Source organism: Plasmodium sp. gorilla clade G2 (genome assembly GCF_900097015.1).
Source record: "Plasmodium sp. gorilla clade G2 genome assembly, chromosome: 12".
Lineage (NCBI taxonomy): Eukaryota > Apicomplexa > Aconoidasida > Haemosporida > Plasmodiidae > Plasmodium > Plasmodium adleri (nom. inval.).
Genome location: NC_041704.1, coordinates 837679 through 858994, shown reverse-complemented (window position 1 = coordinate 858994; position 21316 = coordinate 837679). Strand labels below are relative to the sequence as shown.

The 21316-nt window shown below is 17.8% G+C and overlaps 3 protein-coding genes across 3 annotated transcripts; all 3 read left to right on the top strand.

The window, feature by feature from the left end:
- Positions 1–1013: 1013 nt before the first annotated feature.
- On the top strand, positions 1014–7661 carry PADL01_1221600 (histone-lysine N-methyltransferase, H3 lysine-4 specific; the record flags this gene model as incomplete). The annotated part of the gene is made up of 1 exon (XM_028683174.1): positions 1014–7661. The coding sequence occupies one exon, from the start codon at positions 1014–1016 to the stop codon at positions 7659–7661; it is 6648 nt and encodes a 2215-aa protein (XP_028539378.1).
- Positions 7662–12254: 4593 nt separating this feature from the next.
- PADL01_1221500 (heterochromatin protein 1) lies at positions 12255–13055 on the top strand (the record flags this gene model as incomplete). Its single annotated transcript, XM_028683173.1, has 1 exon — positions 12255–13055. One exon carries the CDS (start codon positions 12255–12257, stop codon positions 13053–13055), a length of 801 nt encoding a protein of 266 aa, XP_028539377.1.
- A 3209-nt stretch (positions 13056–16264) lies between these two features.
- On the top strand, positions 16265–20697 carry PADL01_1221400 (conserved Plasmodium protein, unknown function; the record flags this gene model as incomplete). The annotated part of the gene is made up of 6 exons (XM_028683172.1): positions 16265–18134; positions 18701–18801; positions 19436–19504; positions 19684–19799; positions 19955–20050; positions 20421–20697. The coding sequence occupies 6 exons, from the start codon at positions 16265–16267 to the stop codon at positions 20695–20697; spliced, it is 2529 nt and encodes an 842-aa protein (XP_028539376.1).
- Positions 20698–21316: the final 619 nt, after the last annotated feature.

Genomic DNA, 21316 nt, shown 5'->3' with positions numbered 1-21316 from the left:
AATATTGCTATTATATATTTCTAATATATACATATATATATATATACATAAATACATTTGTATGTAGATTTTTTTTTTTTTTTTTTTTTTTTTTTTTCGTTGTATAAATAAATGAAATACAATTTAAAAAGAACCAAAAACGTTGGAATATTTTTTCATTCCATTTTTTAGTTTATATTTATGTATTTCATTTTTCTTTTTTATTTTTTTATCTTCTTTTTTTAAATAATTTATTAATTAAAATACAGAGATATTGTCTATATATATGTATATATTTATAATGTGCTTTATATATGAAAACATTTTTTTCTACCATATTATATGTATATATTAATTTATATATGTGTAATATATATTATTTGTTTGTGTTTTATATTTAATAATTTAAAAAATGATGCATTTTAAAATAACAATAATAAAGAATATAGCAAATATATAAAGGTATATATATATATATATATATATTTATTTATTTATTTATATTTGTATTTATTTATATAAACAAATGTTCATATATATTATTTAGAAAGTGCAATGGTATATTAAAAGTGAAGAATAATATAAGTAACAAGAAAGTAAAAAGCTATAAATTTTGAAGAATATCAAATTTTGTGTAAATTTATAAATATATGTAATATTTATATGCATTTCCATATATATATATGTATATATATGAAAGAAAAGTTATGTGTTAACTAATTCAATTTAATATCATAATATTGTTAGTTTTTATGTTTTCTTTGAAGAATGATCATATATGATGAAAGAGAGTAAAATGAAAATATATTAAAATATATGTAAATTTCTTTTTGTTTTTTTATTGTATAATATATATATATATATATATATATATATATATAAACAAAGGCATATATCTATCTATCTATCTATATATATATATATATATATATATATATATATATATATTTATGCCCCATCTTAAATTTATATTTTTCCATAATAGTTGTGTTTATATTTTTATTTATATTTAATTTTTTTTGAGATATAACAATATGAGTATATCACCATTGAAATATGAATCTAAAATATTGAGCAACCTAGCTAATATGCTAAAATTGAGCGAAAAGTCAGATGATGAAATACTAAGTGAAATAAATCAAGGTAATGAAAATAAAGTTTTTGAAATTGATGATGATGTTAAACAAGTGGTTGATTTGAATAAAATAAATTGCACATGTGAAGAATCAAAGAAAAAAATAGAAGAGTGTGATAAAAAAAAATTTGTATATAATTATAATATTGAAACATATAGAGTAGATTTTTTTCTTGATATTTGTAATGCTTTATCAAGATCTAATTATAAACCCTATTTAAGTGAAGAAGGTAAAAAGGAAATAGTGAATGGATTAAGAGTAAGAAGAAATTCAAATTTATATAAATATGTTTCTTTTTTTTTAAGTAAAGAACGAATGAATAAAGAAAGAATGGATGACGGGAAAAAGGTAGAAAATATTTATCATTGTTTTAAATGTTTAAAAAGTGTATTACATATATGTATTGATGATGATGATAGTAATAATAATAATAATAAGATGAAGACTACAATGTATTTAAAAAATAATAATAGTATAACTGAACAAATTGAAAATAAAATTGAGAATGATATATTAAATGAACAAAATAGTAATCTTGAAAAAGTAAATCATAGAAAGGGAGTTATATCTGTTTCAAAATATAAATCAGAATTAACTTCTATTACTAGAATGTCTAATGAAAAAATAATGCAAACTATATTAGAACATACCAAGGATATGGGTATAAAAAAGAATACATCTAAAAATACAAGATCAAGAAATGATAATAAAAAGGATGATGTTCATGATGATCATCATAGTAGCAATAACATCAATAATAACCTGAATAATAATAATAATAATAATGATAATAATAACAATAATAATAATAATATTATAAAAAAAAGTAAAACTTATGAAAGCGTCAAAGTAAGAAATAATTATTATTATAATGATGATAATGATTATGATAATCATATTTATCAAAATGAAAATGTTATAGATAATAATAATAATAATAATAATAATATCGAACCCGCAAAAAGAAATATTCCTAAACGAACAGTGGTACAGAAAAAATCCTCTGTACAGCGAAAAACAAACGTAACAAATAAAAAGAGACTTTCTCAAAATAAATCGGTAACAAGGAATTCATATAAAAAAAATGATAGAATAAATTCTACATGTGATGTAAGAGCAAGCAAAATTAAAGATACTATATATGAAAAGAAAAAGAAGAATGTTAGAAGGAGTTTTGAAGTAAATGCTAATCGACGAAAAAGAAATACAAGACAAAAGAGGGTTTTTTCTGATGAAGAAGGAATGAAAATGAATGACGATAATAAAATTGATGATAATACACTAAATAATAACAGTATTGATAATAATACACAAAATACTAACAGTATTGATGATAATATACAAAATAATAACAGTATTGATGATAATACACAAAATAATAACAACATTAATGATAATACACAAAATAACAACAACATTAATGATAATACACAAAATAACAACAAAAATGATGATAACAATTTGAAAGATAATATAACTAATAACTTATTGGATGATAATGGTGTTCCAAAGGAGGTAGATAATAATTGTCAAAATGATATAAATGTACATAATAAAGAAAGCTGTAAAAATGATATATATTCATCTATACAGATTAGTAATACGCTTAATAATATAATGATCAATTCTACATCTGTAGAAGAAGAAAATAATATTAGAAATGAACAAAATGTAATAAGTAATGTTATAAGCGATACCAATATATATCCATATAATTTATCAAATGTGAATAATATGAAAGATCCTAATTTTAATAATAACCCAGAAAAGGAATATATTAAAGAAAATGATTTGTGTGATTTACCAAATGATATTATAACTTCCAATGGTGATGATATAAAAAATAAGGAGATTTATAAAATGGATTATGCAAATAAAGCTTTACTATCAAATAATACAAATGAAAAAGATTATGATTATAACGAAAGTGATAATGCATCTTATTCTACAGATGATTCTAAATATGTAAAATATTTAAAGAGGAAAAAGAAATTACAAGAACAAGGTAAAATTATTATTGATTTAAATTTATTTCATGGAAATTCTGTGAAAACAACAAATAAACGTGATAAAGAAGAAAAGCTACAAGAAAAGTTAAGGATGAAACAAATAAAGAAGCTTTTAGATGAAAAACAAATGGTTATTTGTAAAATTGAAGATATAGCTAAAAAGAGAAATAAAAAATATGTAAAGGCACAAGTATTATCTAAAGATTCTAAAATTGAACGAGCCTATTTTAGTCATAAAATGAAAAAATTTTATAATTCCAAATCTAGCTATTTTGGTTGTGGATGGTCAAGTAACAAAAAGGAATGGACTCCATTTATTCATGCACCTTTTTTTGAAAACCAGCATAATGCAATTTATAAAAATAGAAATAAAAAATTGTATGAAGAAATATATGATACATTATTACATGGAAGAATACATCCTGATATTAAAGTTGTAGAATTAAAAGATCATAAACATCCTATTAGGTTGTGTACTCCTTATAATGAAGATTGTTATTCTGTTGTATATACAGGTAAAAAAATTAATGCTACTGATGATAGAGTTATATTTGGTGAATACACAGGTTATGTAGCTAATAATAAAGAATTGTCGCAAGAAAAACATCAATATATGTTTGCTTTAGCATTCAATAAGAAAGTATTTAATGATAGGAAACATGTTGTTTTTATTAATGAAGTTGAGTTAGATGAAGAACAAAATTATCCTAGTCAAGTTGGATCAACTGTAATGAATAAAGTTAAGGCTCATGAAAAAAATAATATAAATAATACAAACATTTATAATAGTCATCACATTTTAAATGGTAACAATAATATAAATAGTAATACTACAGAGGAAACTATGTCAAATAGAAAGATTGATAAGATTAAGCCCGTTTCGAATGTAGTTATTACAGATTATAATAACATTAATAGTTATATTAATAAGTGTAAAACAAATGAAAATAATAAAAAGTCCAGAGATATAAATAATTTAATAATACTTCCAGATAATTATACATATGCTGTAGATTCATCTTATATGTTTAATGAAATGTCTTTAGTAAATCATTATAAAACATGTAGTGTATTTAACAACTTTGATTTCAGAATAAATTCTGAATGGCAATTAGTATATCTGGATGGATGGCCACATATTATTCTAACATCAATTCCAGGTGTTGAAATTCATCCAGGTGAAGAAATTTTTGCTGATTTTGGTTTTGAATGGTTTGAAAAAGTTAATGATATATGTTTAAATGAATTCATAAAAAATAACTATTTTTATAGATTATATAAATTAAATACATCTAGAGAAATAGTTTTCAATGGAATGGATGACATTGTAGAAAAATATAATTTATTAAAAAATCATATCACTTGTAATATATGTATGCATAATGTCAATACTGATGGTAATAATTTCATTTTATGTTCAGGATGTAATCATGTGTATCATTTAAAGTGTGTACATAAATTTAACACAGAAGTTAATGAAAATTATGAATGGTTTTGTTCTGGTTGTCTTCAATTTTGTTTTAATATTATAAAACAAAAGGAGTTTGTAGATTATATAGAAAAGGAAAATCAAAAGAGGTTCATTCAGCTTTTAGATGATTTAAATGGGGATAATTTAAATACTGTGAATAATGAAAACAAATCTAATGCTGTGGATAGTATAAATAATTCTAATAGTACTGATAATATAGATAATTCTAATAGTATTGATAATATAAATAATTCTAATAGTACTGATAATATAGATAATTCTAATAGTACTGATAATATAGATAATTCTAATAGTACTGATAATATAGATAATTCTAATAGTATTGATAATATAGATAATTCTAATAGTATTGATAATATAGATAATAAGGATAGTCTGGATAACCCTAATAATTCAAATATTTCTTTTGGCGTTAATAATTCAAACATTTCTTATGGTGTTAATAATTCAAACATTTCTTATGGTATTAATAATTCAAACATTTCCTATAGTGCTAATAATTCAAACATTTCTTATAGCGCTAATAATTCAAACATTTCTTGTAGCGCTAATAACTCTAACAACATAGATAAAACTAATAATTGTAACAGTTTAGATAACGCAGATAATATAAACGATGTGAACAAAATAAACAAATCAAACGAAATTGTAATTAAAGATGTAAATAATAATAATTTTTTTGCTGTTGCAAATAATGATAAGCAGAAATATTTGGAAGGCTTAGAAAATATAAGAAAACTTCTACAATGTAAAGAAAATATCGATGATTTATTTAAAAATAAAGAATATGTAAATAGTTTTTTGGAAAAAATAGATGATGAAATGAATGTTTTTGAAAATAAAAGAAGCGAAGATGAATCTGTTAAGCTTGATGATTTAAAACATATTTTTGAAAATAGTTTTGAACTTCATTTATTAATAGATTATAAGAAAAAATTAGAAGATTTATTGGATAGTACAGAAAAGGTGGATTCATTTTTGAATGATAGAAATGTTTTGAATACTATGAAAATCAGGAAAAGAACATTAGCTTTTTTAATGGAAAACAAAAAGTATATAGATAATTTTATACAAATGAATGAAGAAAAGAATTACACAAAAATTAATGACTGTGAGAAGAATAAAAAAGAAGACGATATTAATGAAAATACAACGTGTAGACAAGTCGAAAAATTAGAAGATAGGATTATTCAAAATAACCATAATAATCAATTAACAAATCCTGAATATTGTAGTACATTAAAAGGAGAAGAAGATAAATCAGTAAGTTTGATAGATAATAAATCAATGTATGAAAGGGTAGATAATCATAGTATTTGTAATGAAATAAATTCATGTATATCAAGTACGTACGAAAAAACATTATATAATAAATCTAACAATATAATTAGAAATTTAAAGGAAATGAAAAAGTATGAAAAAGAATGCCAAAATAATAACAGTTATAGTAATATGTATTGTAGTTATATGATGAAATTAAGCAAGAAAATATTAGGATTTCCTTTAATAAAAGATTTTTCAAAAGGCTTAAGTACACTTGAACCATCTTTGCCTTTAAATGATCACTTAAAAAAATTATCTGTTTGTACAAATTGTTATAGTAAACATCACGATTTAGCAAAAGCAATAATTTGTAGAGTAACAAAAATGCATTTTGAAGCTAATTATAATGATTACTTAACTGACGAAGATTTATTTAAAACATCCAGTGAATTTATCCAATCAGTAATAAGAGAACTAGCTAATACTGTAAAAGAGTACAGGAAAAAAGAATTGAACAGGGTATATTTGCAACATGCAACAGAAAATGATAGTATGATACTAGATAGAGTTAATAAGGATATGAACTTGGAATTAAATTATAATAATGTTACACCAACTAGAACTAGTATTCACAATGGTAGTTGTACCAAAACTAATAAGGAATATAATGAATCCTTTTATAAAATTATGAGTCCATCATTTAATAATGACACTGTTGAAAAGAGTAATATTATCACACAAGAAAATAACCATATCTTAAATAATCAAATTGTGCATTTAGCTGAAGAACAGGTGGGAAATTGTGAATATCAAAACAAAGAAGTTATTGATTGTGGTACAAAAGAACATATGAATGAAAAGATAAACGATCACTCGATTGAAGAAAAATGTCATGATGATTGCTATTCAAAGGATATGCATATATTATATAAAAATACTTTTTTACCAAGAGAAGAAATAGATAACTGTAGTATAGAAAAAATGAAGGATCAGCATGAAGAAAATGACATATTAAAGGATGTAAGAAAGGATACATTAAATGATACGTTAAATGATATGTCAAAGGATATGTCAAAGGATATGTCAAATGATATGTCAAATGATATGTCAAAGGATATGTCAAAGGATATGTCAAATGATACGCCAAAAGATATGCCAAATGATGTATCAAATGATGTGTCAAATAATTTGTCAAATGATGCATCCATCACTAATTTGGATGACAAAAAGAATGATTTGAAGAGCTATGAAAAACCGGGTAAATTAAATAACTTTATCCCTCTTATAGGAGTAGAATTAGGAAAAACAAAATTTCAAAGAGAATTTACAAATGGTACTTTTGTTGGTACAGTTACAGAACAAATAAAGGACGAAAATAATAATAATTTTTTTGTTGTAACTTATGAAGATGGAGATGTTGAATGGATAACTCCATCCTTTTTATTTCAAGAAATTCTAAAACAATCTACAAATAATACTACATATCCTTTAGCTAGTACTTTTAAGGATATATTTTATGAAGATTTTAAAAAGGATATAAAACTAAACAACCATTCTTATGAATTAAAAATTGAAAAGAAAAAGAGAAAAAGTATGTTTGAATATGTTCCTAATAATAATGTAACCAAAAGACAAAGGCATGCATACGAAGAAAATGTATTAAAAAAAAAAAATACTAATCAGGAAGTTAATACATCACGAAGAAGTTTGAGTAAAGTGAAAAATGTAGAATTTAATGATTCTCTCAGAAAAACAAGAAAAAGAACTATGTCTACAGGTTGATACCAATTGGTTTCTTAAGAGAAAAAAAAAAAAAAAAAGAAATCATATGTTATAAATATAAAAATGTAAAAGAAAATAAAGAACATCTGGCTTCAAATATATATTATATATATAATAATTTTATTTTGAAGGTTAAATGTTTCTTTTTATAATAATAAATAAAAAAAAAAAAAAAAGAAAAAATGCATTTGTTTTATATATTATTATTTTGTTTATTTGTTATTTTTATTTTAGATTTAAATTTTAAGTATATTGTTTTTAATATGTATATTTAAAACACTAAATAACAAAGACTTTTTATTTTTATTTTTATTTTATTTTTATTTTTATTTTATTTTTATTTTATTTTATTTTATTTTTATTTTATTATTTTTTTTATTATTTTTTTTTTTTTTTTTGTTTTTCCTAAACATTCTTATGAACATTTAAATTATTTAAAATATATAAAAAAATAATAATTATGAATAGAAAGGGTTAATGATATAATATAACTAATTTTTTATGTATATTCTTATATTATTAAATATATATATTTTTTTTTTTTTTCAAAAATCGTTTTCATTTTTTAACGTTATAAACCACTAAAGGGATATATACACACATTTTTTAAATTGCCTGTTAGATATGAGAGAGAAAAAAAAATTATAATAAATAATATTTAATTAAACATGAGGTTTATATAATATATTTATTTGCAAAATAGTTGTATATATATATGTATATATATTTTTCCATGTCTATTTAACACATGTCTTTTTGATAATATTAATATAAGAAAAATAATAGCTACCAAATACTATGTGTAACATATGTATCAACAAATAAGAAGGAAATAAATGGAAAACAAGATGAAAAAAAAAAAAATAATAATAAAATAAGAGTTAATAAATATAAAAAAATAAAATAAAATAAGTTACATAATTGTGTGTATTTGTAGGTACAACTATTTTTTAAAATCTTAGAAATATAATAATAATTATTATATATATATATATATTCATTTATTTATAATTTCTAAAATTATTTTTTTGTTTTAATATTCTTATTTGGTTATAATATTATATGCACAACTGTTTATTTATTTTTTTAAATTAATAATTAAAATGTATTTTTCTGATGTGTTATGCACACTATAATTCGTTTAAAAAAAAATAAAAAAATAAAAATAAATATCATTCATTAATTAAATAAATATTTTTCTATGTTTTAGTAATAATTAATAATTAATTTTTTAGTATGTTTTATTATTTGTTCAGAATATAAAAGTATCATATTTTAAAGATTAAATAATATATATACATTTATCTACATCTATAAATGCATACATATATATATATATATAACATTTATGAATACTTATAGTAATTAAATTTTCATGTAAAGAATAATATCTTATATATTATTAAAGTTCACTGTATGTTAAGGTTATTTAACTAAATTATAAAATTTTTATAATAATAAATAAAAGAAATAGTAAAATAAATATATATATATATATATATATTTATTTTTTTCTCTTTCATAACTAAAATGTTTATATAATAAATCTAGTATTTTTTTTTTTTTATTATTTAAAATTTTTGTGTAATTGTCATTTTATAAAAAGAACAAAAAAAAATTAGTTATATATATTAAAATTATATAATAATAATAATATGTTATAATATTATTATTCTTTATCATTTATGAAATATATATATAGAACATCATGATATTAATTTACACATTTAGGTTTATGCTAGTATAAGTATCAAGAATACGATTAATCCATCAATTAAAATGTAATAGATAAATATATATATTATGCTTTAAAAAAAAATGTTTATAATTTTTTTTTTCTTTTTTTATAAACATTAAAATATTGTATAATATTTTTAAAAGAGTTATATATCTTTCTATATATATAATTGTATTTTCCTTATACATCTAATATTTGAAAAAATTAGAAACCTAACAATTATTAATTTACAAAATTCTATACAGTAGTTTTATTTTATATGTATTATTATTTTTTTAGGGAAATAATTTAAAAAAATATAATATATAATTTGCCTTACATATTAGTTTTGCAGTTACATATATTAAAGAACAACAAAATATATACTAAATAAATAAATACATATATATATATATATATATATATATATATATATAATAATTAAAAGGTTTTAAAATTAACTAATATTTATTGATAATATAAATGAGTATAAATATTATACTTTAATATATTCAAAAAAATATTTTTTTTTTATTTTACTTAATGAATATATTTTTTTTTTTCCTTTCTTTTTTTTTTTTTTTTTTTTTTAATATTAGGTTTCATCTAAACACCGTACATATTTTATTTATATATAATATATATATATTTCATAAGATAATAAAAAAAAAAAAAAATTTAGGAATTTGATATTTTTTTTTATTATTACTAAAATTAGTTTGCTCTATATAGATACTATTATAGCAACAAAAAAAAAAAAAAAAAAAAATTAATAAATAAATAAGAAAATATAAATAACTGTTATTTTTAATAAGTGTAATTATAAATGTGTACACGTTTTAAATATTAAATAATATATTAATTTTTTTTAAACATTTATAAAATAAAAATTTATATATCCTTTTTTAATAATATATATATTATATATATGTGAAAAAAAATGAACACAAATATATAATATATAGTTATAATTTTTTTATTTGAAATAAAGAAATTTTTTAGGACACCAAAATAGGCAAGAAAAGGTTTTTACTAATAATTTTTTTGTTCTCATATATATATGTAATTCTTTTTTTTTTGTTTTCTTTTTTTTATATTATTTTTAGATATTATTATATGGTATTTATTACATAATATATAATAAAATACAATACATATTTATATATATTTAATTATTATATTATTTTATTACATATCATAAAACAAATTAAAGAATAACATTTAGATATAAAATTTTAAAAATAAAATGTAAAAAAAGGGATATATGTACTAATACATAATAATAATATTTACATACACTTTGTTAAATAATTGAATTCTTTTTTATATTAAAAATAAGGTCTACTTTTTTTTTTTTTTTTTTTTTTTTTAATACTAAATACTAATAATTTTCTTATTATATATAAATTTATTATAATTTTTTTTTTTTTTTTTTCCTTTTCCTTTTCCTATTAGGTATTCCTTTATACTTTTATTTCTTACATTTATTATATAAATATTTATATATATATAAATATATAAATATATTTATGTATTTATATTTGTATAATATTATATTTTTTTATTTTATTTTTCTTTTTTTTTATTTTTTTATTCTTTCTTTTATTTTTGAAATTATTATATATAACTAGAATAAAGAGAGCAAAACAAAAAGAAACGAGTTTCGAAAAAAAAATAATTCGAGCACATTTAAAAAATTTATACATATTTGTATTATATACTATAATTTTATTTGTATGCATATATGATTTATATATAATAATTAATTATTTTATATTTAAAAATGAATTATATATATATTTATATATTATAAATATTATATTGTATACATATACATACATATATAATATATATATCTTAAATATATATTATTATATGCGTTAAGAAAAAAAAAAAAAAAAAAGAGGAAGGAAGGAAAAAAAAAGTAATTATTATTTTTTTATTATTATTAAAAAAAAGAAATATTATTTTATGTATATATATAATATATATATAATATATTATATATATATCATATTTATTTCAGTGAAATTTCTAAATTGCAATAAGAAGAAAAAAAATGGGAGGAATATAATTATATATATAATATATATATATATATATATATATACATAATTTTATTATTATATATTATAAAAATATATATAAATAATAAAAAAAATTACATTTTGTGTATATATATTACATTTTTATATGTATATAGTAAAAAAAAAAAATAAAAAAAATAATAAATAAAATGAAAGAGAATATTCCATAAGAATGTGTTAATTTCTTATTTTTATTTAAATTATATATTATGTATATTATAAAAAATATAAATGTAATTTATATAATTATTTTTTTATTTTTTTTAAAATAATAAGTATTTATAAAATGTTCACAAACTGTGAAATAATTTTTAAAATAAAAAAAAAAAAAAAATTAAGTATTTGAAAGGATTTTTTTTTACATTTTTTTTTTTTTTTTTTATCATTTGATATTTTTATTATATAAATATTTTTTTTTTTTTTTTTTTTTTTTTTTTTTTACACCCCCAAAAGGCCGAATTTATTATATATATATATATATATATATATATCTTATTGTATGTGTAATTATATATGTGTGTTTAAGAAAGAATATGTTTCAATATTATTCATAAAATATATACATATTATATAAATATATATATATATATATATACATATATATATTTATATATTGATTTATGAATATATAACCCTTGTTTTGTTAATATAGTGTAAAAAGTATCCTCCAAAAAAGAGAAAAAAAAAAAAAAAAAAAAAAAACAAGCAAGCAAACAAACAAAGAACACACATACACATTATACATACTGGTATACAAAATAGAAATAGTTTTATAATAAAGAAGAAAAAATGACAGGGTCAGATGAAGAATTTGAAATTGGTGATATACTTGAAATAAAAAAAAAGAAAAATGGTTTTATTTATTTAGTAAAATGGAAAGGATATTCAGATGATGAGAATACTTGGGAACCCGAAAGTAATTTAATACATTTGACAACATTTAAGAAGAAGATGGAAAGTTTAAAAACAAATTATTTATCTAAAGCTAATGAGACAAATGGTGATGGGAAAATTGTGAAAAATAATATATTACCACCAACACAAGAAGAAGATAGTATTAAATCAAAAGGTAGAAATTCCTTAGCACCTAGACGAAAAATGAGTAGAAAAAGTTTGACTAACAAACTAGAAAATAAAAAGAACTTATCTTTATCAGACAATTCTTTAAAAAAAAGTGATGAAGAAGATAATGAATCTGTAAAACATGAGAATCACGTTAATGATGGAAATTTATTAAATGTTGAAGATGTTTATAGTGTTCGTATTAAAAATAAAAAATTGGAGTTTTTGGCTAGCTTGAAAAATGAATCTCCACAATGGGTTGAAGAAACAAATATTAGAAGAACTGGACATTTAAATATTAAAGTTAATGATTTTAAAAGATATGTAAGAAGAAAAAAAAGTTCTAGAGGTAATAGAATAGTTATCAAAAATCTACACAACGTTGGTGATGAATTATATATTTCGGTTATTCATAATATAAATAATAAAGAAATTCATAGTTTATATCCTTCTAAAGTTATTGAATATATTTATCCACAGGAACTCTTAAATTTTTTATTATCAAGACTAAGATACCGTACAGCTTAATTTTATAATATAAATATACATATATACATATATTTATAAATATACCTGTAGTGAATTTATTTATATAATATATATAAATAAATATATATATTTAATATTTATTTATTTCCCCCTAACCCTCTATGTTTTATTTTATATTTTAAACCAACACATATATATATATACTTATATCTGAAAAGACAATATGTGAACTATTTTTTTTTTTTAAATAATAAAGATAAAATATGTATTAGAAATGTTAAAAAAGAAAAAAAAAAAAAAAAAAAAAAAAAAGTTGAATTATTAAAATATGTCCATTCTTTTTTTTTTTTAGCAGCATATTATATCATATATAATAAATATATATGATATGTTTTATATTTATATATAATAGGGGAATAATAATATAAATTGGAATATACACATACGTACCCGTTATAAATATAGAGTTATTTATTATGATGATATGGATGTATATGTTTATGTATATGTATAAATATTTATGGTTTTTTTTTTTTTTTTTTTTGTGTGTTTATTTAAAATTATTAAGGTAAATGCTTTATAATTATATATACATATATATTTGGATGCATTCCTTATTAAAAGATATATATATATATATATATATATATATATATATATTTGTATTTTTACAAAAGATATATACAAAGTGTATAAATATTATATATATTAAAAAAAAAATACTATACCATACATTAATATTATTATTATTATTTTATTTTTAATACACTAATGTTTATAGAACCTATATAGTTTAATATTTTTACCTCAATATAATATATGAAATAAGTACCAATATATATATATATATATATATTTACACATATTTTGGCTACATGAAATATATTATAATTGAGTTTTATTTTTTTTTTTGAATTTGAATGGTTATGATATATATTATATAAATGTATGCATATATAATATGTTTTTTAATAATAAAAAGAAAAAAATATTTTTATATATAATATAGATTAAGAAAAAGACTTGAAGAAAAAAAAAAAAAAAAATATAGAAAATAAGGATAAAAGTATTGTTTTAAAATATATATGTTTCAAATATATTTATTTATGATTATTTTATTTATTTAATTATTTTATTATTATTATTTTTTTTAAATAACTTTTAATACGAAAGATTAGTCTAACTTTTGTAAACTTGTAACATTATTATTTTAAAAAGCAAATGTTTTTTTTTTTTTTTTTTTTAAATTATTAGGTAACGTATTTTATAATTTAACCTATTAAAAACATATACTTATTAACGATTTAAAATATATATATTAGTATGCAAATCATCGTAATAATATTTACGTTGGAAACTATTTTATATATGTTCAAAATAAAAAAAAAGACTAGATTAAACATTTCTTACTAACATATATATATATATATATATATATATATATTTTATGTTATTTATATGGTGATTCCTGACAGACTAAATAAGTGTAATAATAAATGGATAAGTCACAAATATATATATATAATATTTCTACAACATTAAAAATTTTATCTTTTTACAATTATTAACTCCCTTTGAATAATCAAAGAAAAATAAATTGTGTTTCATTTTATCCTCTTACAAATATAACTAAAGTGTAACAGTATAAGAAGGATTTATATAAAGTTAATTTTTTAATTATAATAAGAATTTTTAAAAAATATTATAATTTAAAATATATATATATATATATCATAATATTTATTTATTAGTTATTATGATACAAAATAATTTCTACAAAAATATAAAATGGTTATAAATTAATATAACCAAATATAATTGCACATATTTATTTATTTGTTTCTTTTTTTTTTTTTTTTTTTTTTTTTTTTTTTCTTCTACAACGGTAACATATACATATATGTATAAATATATATATTATGAATTATATATATAATAATTTTTAAAATTATATAATTCCATAAAAGACGAAACTGTATTTATTTTACACTTAAATTATACTACATGTTATAATATAATTGAAACTAATGTTATTATAATTTTTTTTTGTTGTTCCTTTTTTTCCATCTCTCATTTGATGTATGATCGTTTGCAAAAATAACTTTGTTTTTTTTTTGGTTTTACAAATATATTAAAAAAAAAAAAAAATACAACAAATGAAACGAAAAATTAATAAATTTGCTTTATTTGTTCTAAGGAAAAAAAGTTATTAAAATGTTCAAATTTGCATGTATTACATGTAGATATATACATATATATATATATATATATATATTATTTTGAACAGATGACATATTTTAATATACATGAATGGATTATATAATTGTAATATTAAAAGCCATTTTAACTTTTTTATATTTATTAATTATTTTATTTATTTATTTTCTTCTTATTGTCTTTTACCCTGTTTAAAATCCTACCACTTTTATGTAACAAATGCAATATTTTTTGTAAAAACAACGTACATATAAAAATAAATTTATAGGAATATAATTTTATATGTTATTATACTTTATATTCCTTTCATTTTAAAAAAAAAATATAAATTAATAAATAATTAAATATAAGTGTAGTTAATTTTTATATAATTATAAATTAATTATATTCTGGGCTTTTTTTTTTTTTTTTTTTTTTTTTTTTTTTTTTTTTTGTCCTTTCTTAACATTCAGGGTTATTAATTTAAACTTTTAACGAAAAACATAATAGTGTATGATATACAACTTTTATACATGTAATGTGTATAAGGTTTGTATGCAATTTATTATTTTATCTACTTTTATATTTATGTTACATTTTATGGTCTATATATTTTTTATTACAGCTTATATAATGAAATAAACTGTGTGCAAATATGTAAGTGTTTATGTATACTTATATGTGTATGTATTTATATATGTATATATGTATGTGTCACTTATGTAATATTTATTTAAATTTGTTTTTTGTTTTTTGTTATTTTTTATAATCATTTTTATGATTTAGTATTATAAATATATTGTCATAATATATATATATGTGTATACTCAAAATTTTTTAATATTTATGTTAATACTTTTGGGTTGCATACGTAAATAGATAAATCATCTTATAAAAGAAAGAAAATAATAACATAGAAAAATAAATATAAGAATAAAAATATTATTAATCATATTAAATAAGAAGTATCCATATATTTACCATCATATAAATAGACACAAATATATAATAATATTATATATAAATATATTTAATATTTTCAATTATCAAAAATGAACACTCATAATAACAATGATCATTTGAATAATATATATTTAGAATTTAGCTTATTGAATAATTTTTTAAAAGAACTAAAAGAGAATATTAAAAAAAGTAATAATGAAAAGTATACAAATATATATGATGGTTGTGTAGAATATATATATACTCTACATAACAAATATACCGCATGGAATTATAATACTGAAAAAATTGATGAAAAATATATAGAATATTTTGTTCAAAGTATAATATTAAATATAAAGAATTTCTTAAGAAATCAGTTTTGCTTAATAGATGAAGATATAGAATGTTTAAAGAATAAAAATAAGAAATTAATGGAAAAGTTAAAATCAGGTGTTGAGAATGCTGAAACTCAAGAAAATTACATTTATGAATTAGAAAAGAAATTAATTTTTGAAAAAGAGAAAAATAAAAGTTCATATAATTTACATGAAAAAATTAATAATCTATTAAAGTTAAATGAACAACTTACAAATAAAAATGAACAGTTAGAATGTTCATCATTCAAACATAAACAAGAAAATGATAAGATGAAAATAGAATTAAAGAAATTCTGGGCTCTAAAGGAAAAAAAGAAAAAATACGAACAAAACAAATTTTCATATTATATGCTAAATAAAAAAATGAGTACTTTATTAAAAAAAATCAATAATCATATACCCACTCATCAAAATAATTATATAAATGAAAAGAATAGAAGTTATAGTTATAACTTTGTCCATACCTTAAAGAAATATATTATCCTAAGGGATTCACACTATTTGAGCGAATTTAATATAAATACTTATACTAATAATGATAAGAAAGGTATAAATAATAATATTGATGATAATAATAAAATGTATGATGGTAAAGAAAAATATGATGATAATAATAAAATGTATGATGGTAAAGAAAAATATGATGATAATAATAAAATGTATGATGGTAAAGAAAAATATGATGATAATAATAAAATGTATGATGGTAAAGAAAAATATGATAATAATAATAAAATGTATGATGGTAAAGAAAAATATGATGATAATAATAAAATGTATGATGGTAAAGAAAAATATGATGATAATAATAAAATGTATGATAGTAAAGAAAAATATGATGATAATAATAAAATGTATGATAGTAAAGAAAAATATGATGATGATGATAATAAAAAGTGTGATGCTTATTATAATTATTATAATAACAAAAATTATAATGTTGATAATAATAAACATTGTTGTGATAATAAGGATACTAATTTTAAGCATTTAGATTCTTCCATTAATCCTAATAATACAAAATATATTTGTTATGAAAGTTCGGAATATATTAAAAATGATGATATATGTCAAGGTAATAATGATACTTTAAATTATCATAATAAGGATATTAATAAAAAACATACACAATATGTTAAGCCAGAAAATAGTTCATCTTCTAATAATAGTAATGATATATATAATATAAACAAGAGAGATAAATTATCGATACATAAAACTAAACATATACAAACATATGAAACTGTACCAAGAATAAATCATTTTAATACATATATTAATGAGGGGGATGACGAAGAAGAACATAATAACAATGATGAGGATGGAGAAAAAGATAAACTATATAATTTCACAAATAATCTAAGTATGTATAAAATGTATAACAATAGTGAAATAACATGCACAGAAGAAAGTGATAATCTATATAAAAATATTGAATATATTAATAAAAAGAAAACATTTTATACTAATGATAATAATAAGGATCCATACCTTATAAATAATATAAAACTAAAAAATAGTAACACATTAAATGAAGCTTATTTTTCGAGGAGAATCTTATATAGTACGACTTTACTAATGGATATTAGAAAAACACTAAGTAAGCAAAATTAAATGAAATATGAAATTATAAGAATATATACCATATATGGTATAACAAATTATAATATGATAATATACTAAAGTGTTATGATATATATATATATATATATATATATATATATTTATATATATTAATTTTACACTTATAAAATTGAGCTTACAGAAAAAGATTATATATACTAATTTGTTATTTGATCATGTATATGTTTGCTAATTTATTATTAGTTGATTATATTGTAGTATAAAATTGTGAAACTTCATTTAAATTTATATATAAGAATGTACATATGAGGGGGCAAGGTTTATATAGTGTTATGGTATTATATGTAATGATATATGCACATATATATATACATATATATATATAGTTATATAATATCATTATTGTGTTACATATAAGAATACTATCACATAACTATATAACCCACAAAAAGTGTGATAATATTATATTATATATATGTAACTGTTAAATTGTATACTCATATTTAAACTATATTTCTTATTCTTATATAATAAATATATATATATATAATAATATGTATGTATGTTATTATTCATTTATAGGATATAATCGAAAATTTTTAAAGAATTCTATATTATGTAAGAGAACAAAGAAGATAAAAAGAAAAAAGGAGAAATTAAAAACATTAACGAAGTTACACCAAGTAAATAAATTTCTATTATATTCTTTTTTTGTGTTTTATTTAACTTTCTTTCTTTATATTTTTATAAGGAACAAAATTTAAGATTATGTGTATGTTTCTTTCATTGTTCGAAAGACAAAAAAGAATGATTTATGATTAATGATTATTTTTTTTTTTTTTTTTTTTTTTTTTTTTTTTGTTTATTATGATATATATTTATTTTTAATTTAAAAATTGTTGTCTTCTTCTTTTCTTATCAATGATGAAAATAAATGTATCTTTTAAAATTTATAAACCTTGTTTTATTTTATCACATGTATGATTTTTAATTGTATCTACTAATAAATATTATATATATATATATATTTATATTTTATTTTTTGTGCAATTATTTTTTTACAACAATTTGAATAAATATAATATATGCATTTATCTATTATTTATTTATTATTATTATAATTTCTTTTTAATTTATTAGTTATGTTTTAATTTAACATATGTATGAACCTGAATATATATACCTAATTTATTATCATTATTATATATTTATATTTATATACATATATATTTTCTAATTTGATGTTACACATATAGTATATATATTATATATATATGACATAAATTATTTAACTCAACCTTGGTTTAACGTTTATAGAAAAATGATATGATTAATGATTATCATCATAGTAATGATGAAATGCATGCCATAAAGAATATGCTAATAGTATGTATCCTAAAAAAAAAATATATATATTTATATTTATTTATTTTAAATAATAAAAAATTATTGTATGTAATTAGAATACTGAATGAATAACTCAAATTCTAGAAATTATTTATATATATAAGTAAATATATTTTGCGCTGTTTTTTTTTTTTTTTTTTTTTTTTTTTTTCTCATAGGAAGATTACCGAGGAACTATAATTAAATTTTATGAGTGCATAAAAAAAGACATTAGAATAATTATTGAAAGTAACTATAATTTGAATCTAGATCTTCTTTCACAACATTCACAAAAGTAACTATTCATTATTTTTTTTCATTTTTTTATAATGTATTTATATAAAGATAAGTTTATAAAAATTAAATAAATATATATATTTATTTATATATATATATATATTTTGTCTTTATTACTAATATTCTATTTTTTAACCCCTTTCTGTTTTAAAGTATTATAAGGGAAATACATGAGGAAAAAAATATATTACGAAAAAAAAAAATTGACAAAATAACAAGAAAATATTTGCGTCAAATCGATTCGTACCGGTAATAGCAAAATATTTTTTTCATATTTTAATTAATATCAAAAATATATATATATATTTGAAAATGTATATCTATTTATTTTCATAGTTTAATTAGGATACATATATATATATATATATATATATATATATATATATATTTATATATATATATTTTTATGTATTTATTCAATGGTGATAAATATAATGAAACAAATGTATATTAATGCACATACGCATGAATATTAGATAATATACATATAGATATATGTTTTTGATTTTTGTTCCTATTAAATTTTGTACACACATGTTATCATCATAAGAAAAAATAAACGAATAAATTAATTTATATATATATATGTGTTTTTTTTTTTTTTTTTTTTTTTTTGTAGGCTATGTGAAAAGGACTTTTATCACAATATAGGAAATGAAGAAAATAAAAATGAAAAACATTTATATTTAAATTACCATAAATATGATTCACTTGATCTTCGTAAGATATTAAAAAATAATTATCAACAAAATACATATGATGAATCTGAAGAACCGTTTTCTTTTAATTTTTATGAACATGGTAATATAAAAATTATTGATAGATTAAAAGAATTAAAAAGTAATATCTCATTTTTTAAATTTTACGATTTAATAGATTTTCCCACGAGAATATAAATATATTTACACATTTATTCAGTTTGGTATATATAATATATATATTTATTTATTTAAATATTTATTTGGTTATTTATTTACTTATTTTTAATTAATAATTTGATAATAAATAAAAATCCATATAAATTTATCTATATATTTATTCATTATTAATATTAATATTATTATTATTTTTTTGTTATATCCTTGTATATATTATTAAGGAATTAGTTTTTATGAAACAAAATAGCATAAAACTTATAAATAATGCACTCTTATTTATTTAATTATAATTATTCTTGTAAGACTATTATTTGCTAGCTAATATAATTAAGTTATTTTATAGGCTTGTTAATAAATAACTATATATAAATAGAAAATTATCCATTCCATAAAATTTCCCCATACAAAAATATATATAATATATATATTCATAATTACGCTCTTTTTATTAATAAGAGATATAATATTGTGAAACACAATTTTCCTCTTCTTTTTTTTTTTTTTTTTTTTTTTTAAGTACTATTATAATATATATATTTTTTAATTTTTTAATAAAACGAGTTATTTTACTAAATTATCAAAAAGAGAACAAAAAAAAAAAAAAAAATGAAAAAATAAAAAATTAAATAATAATAAC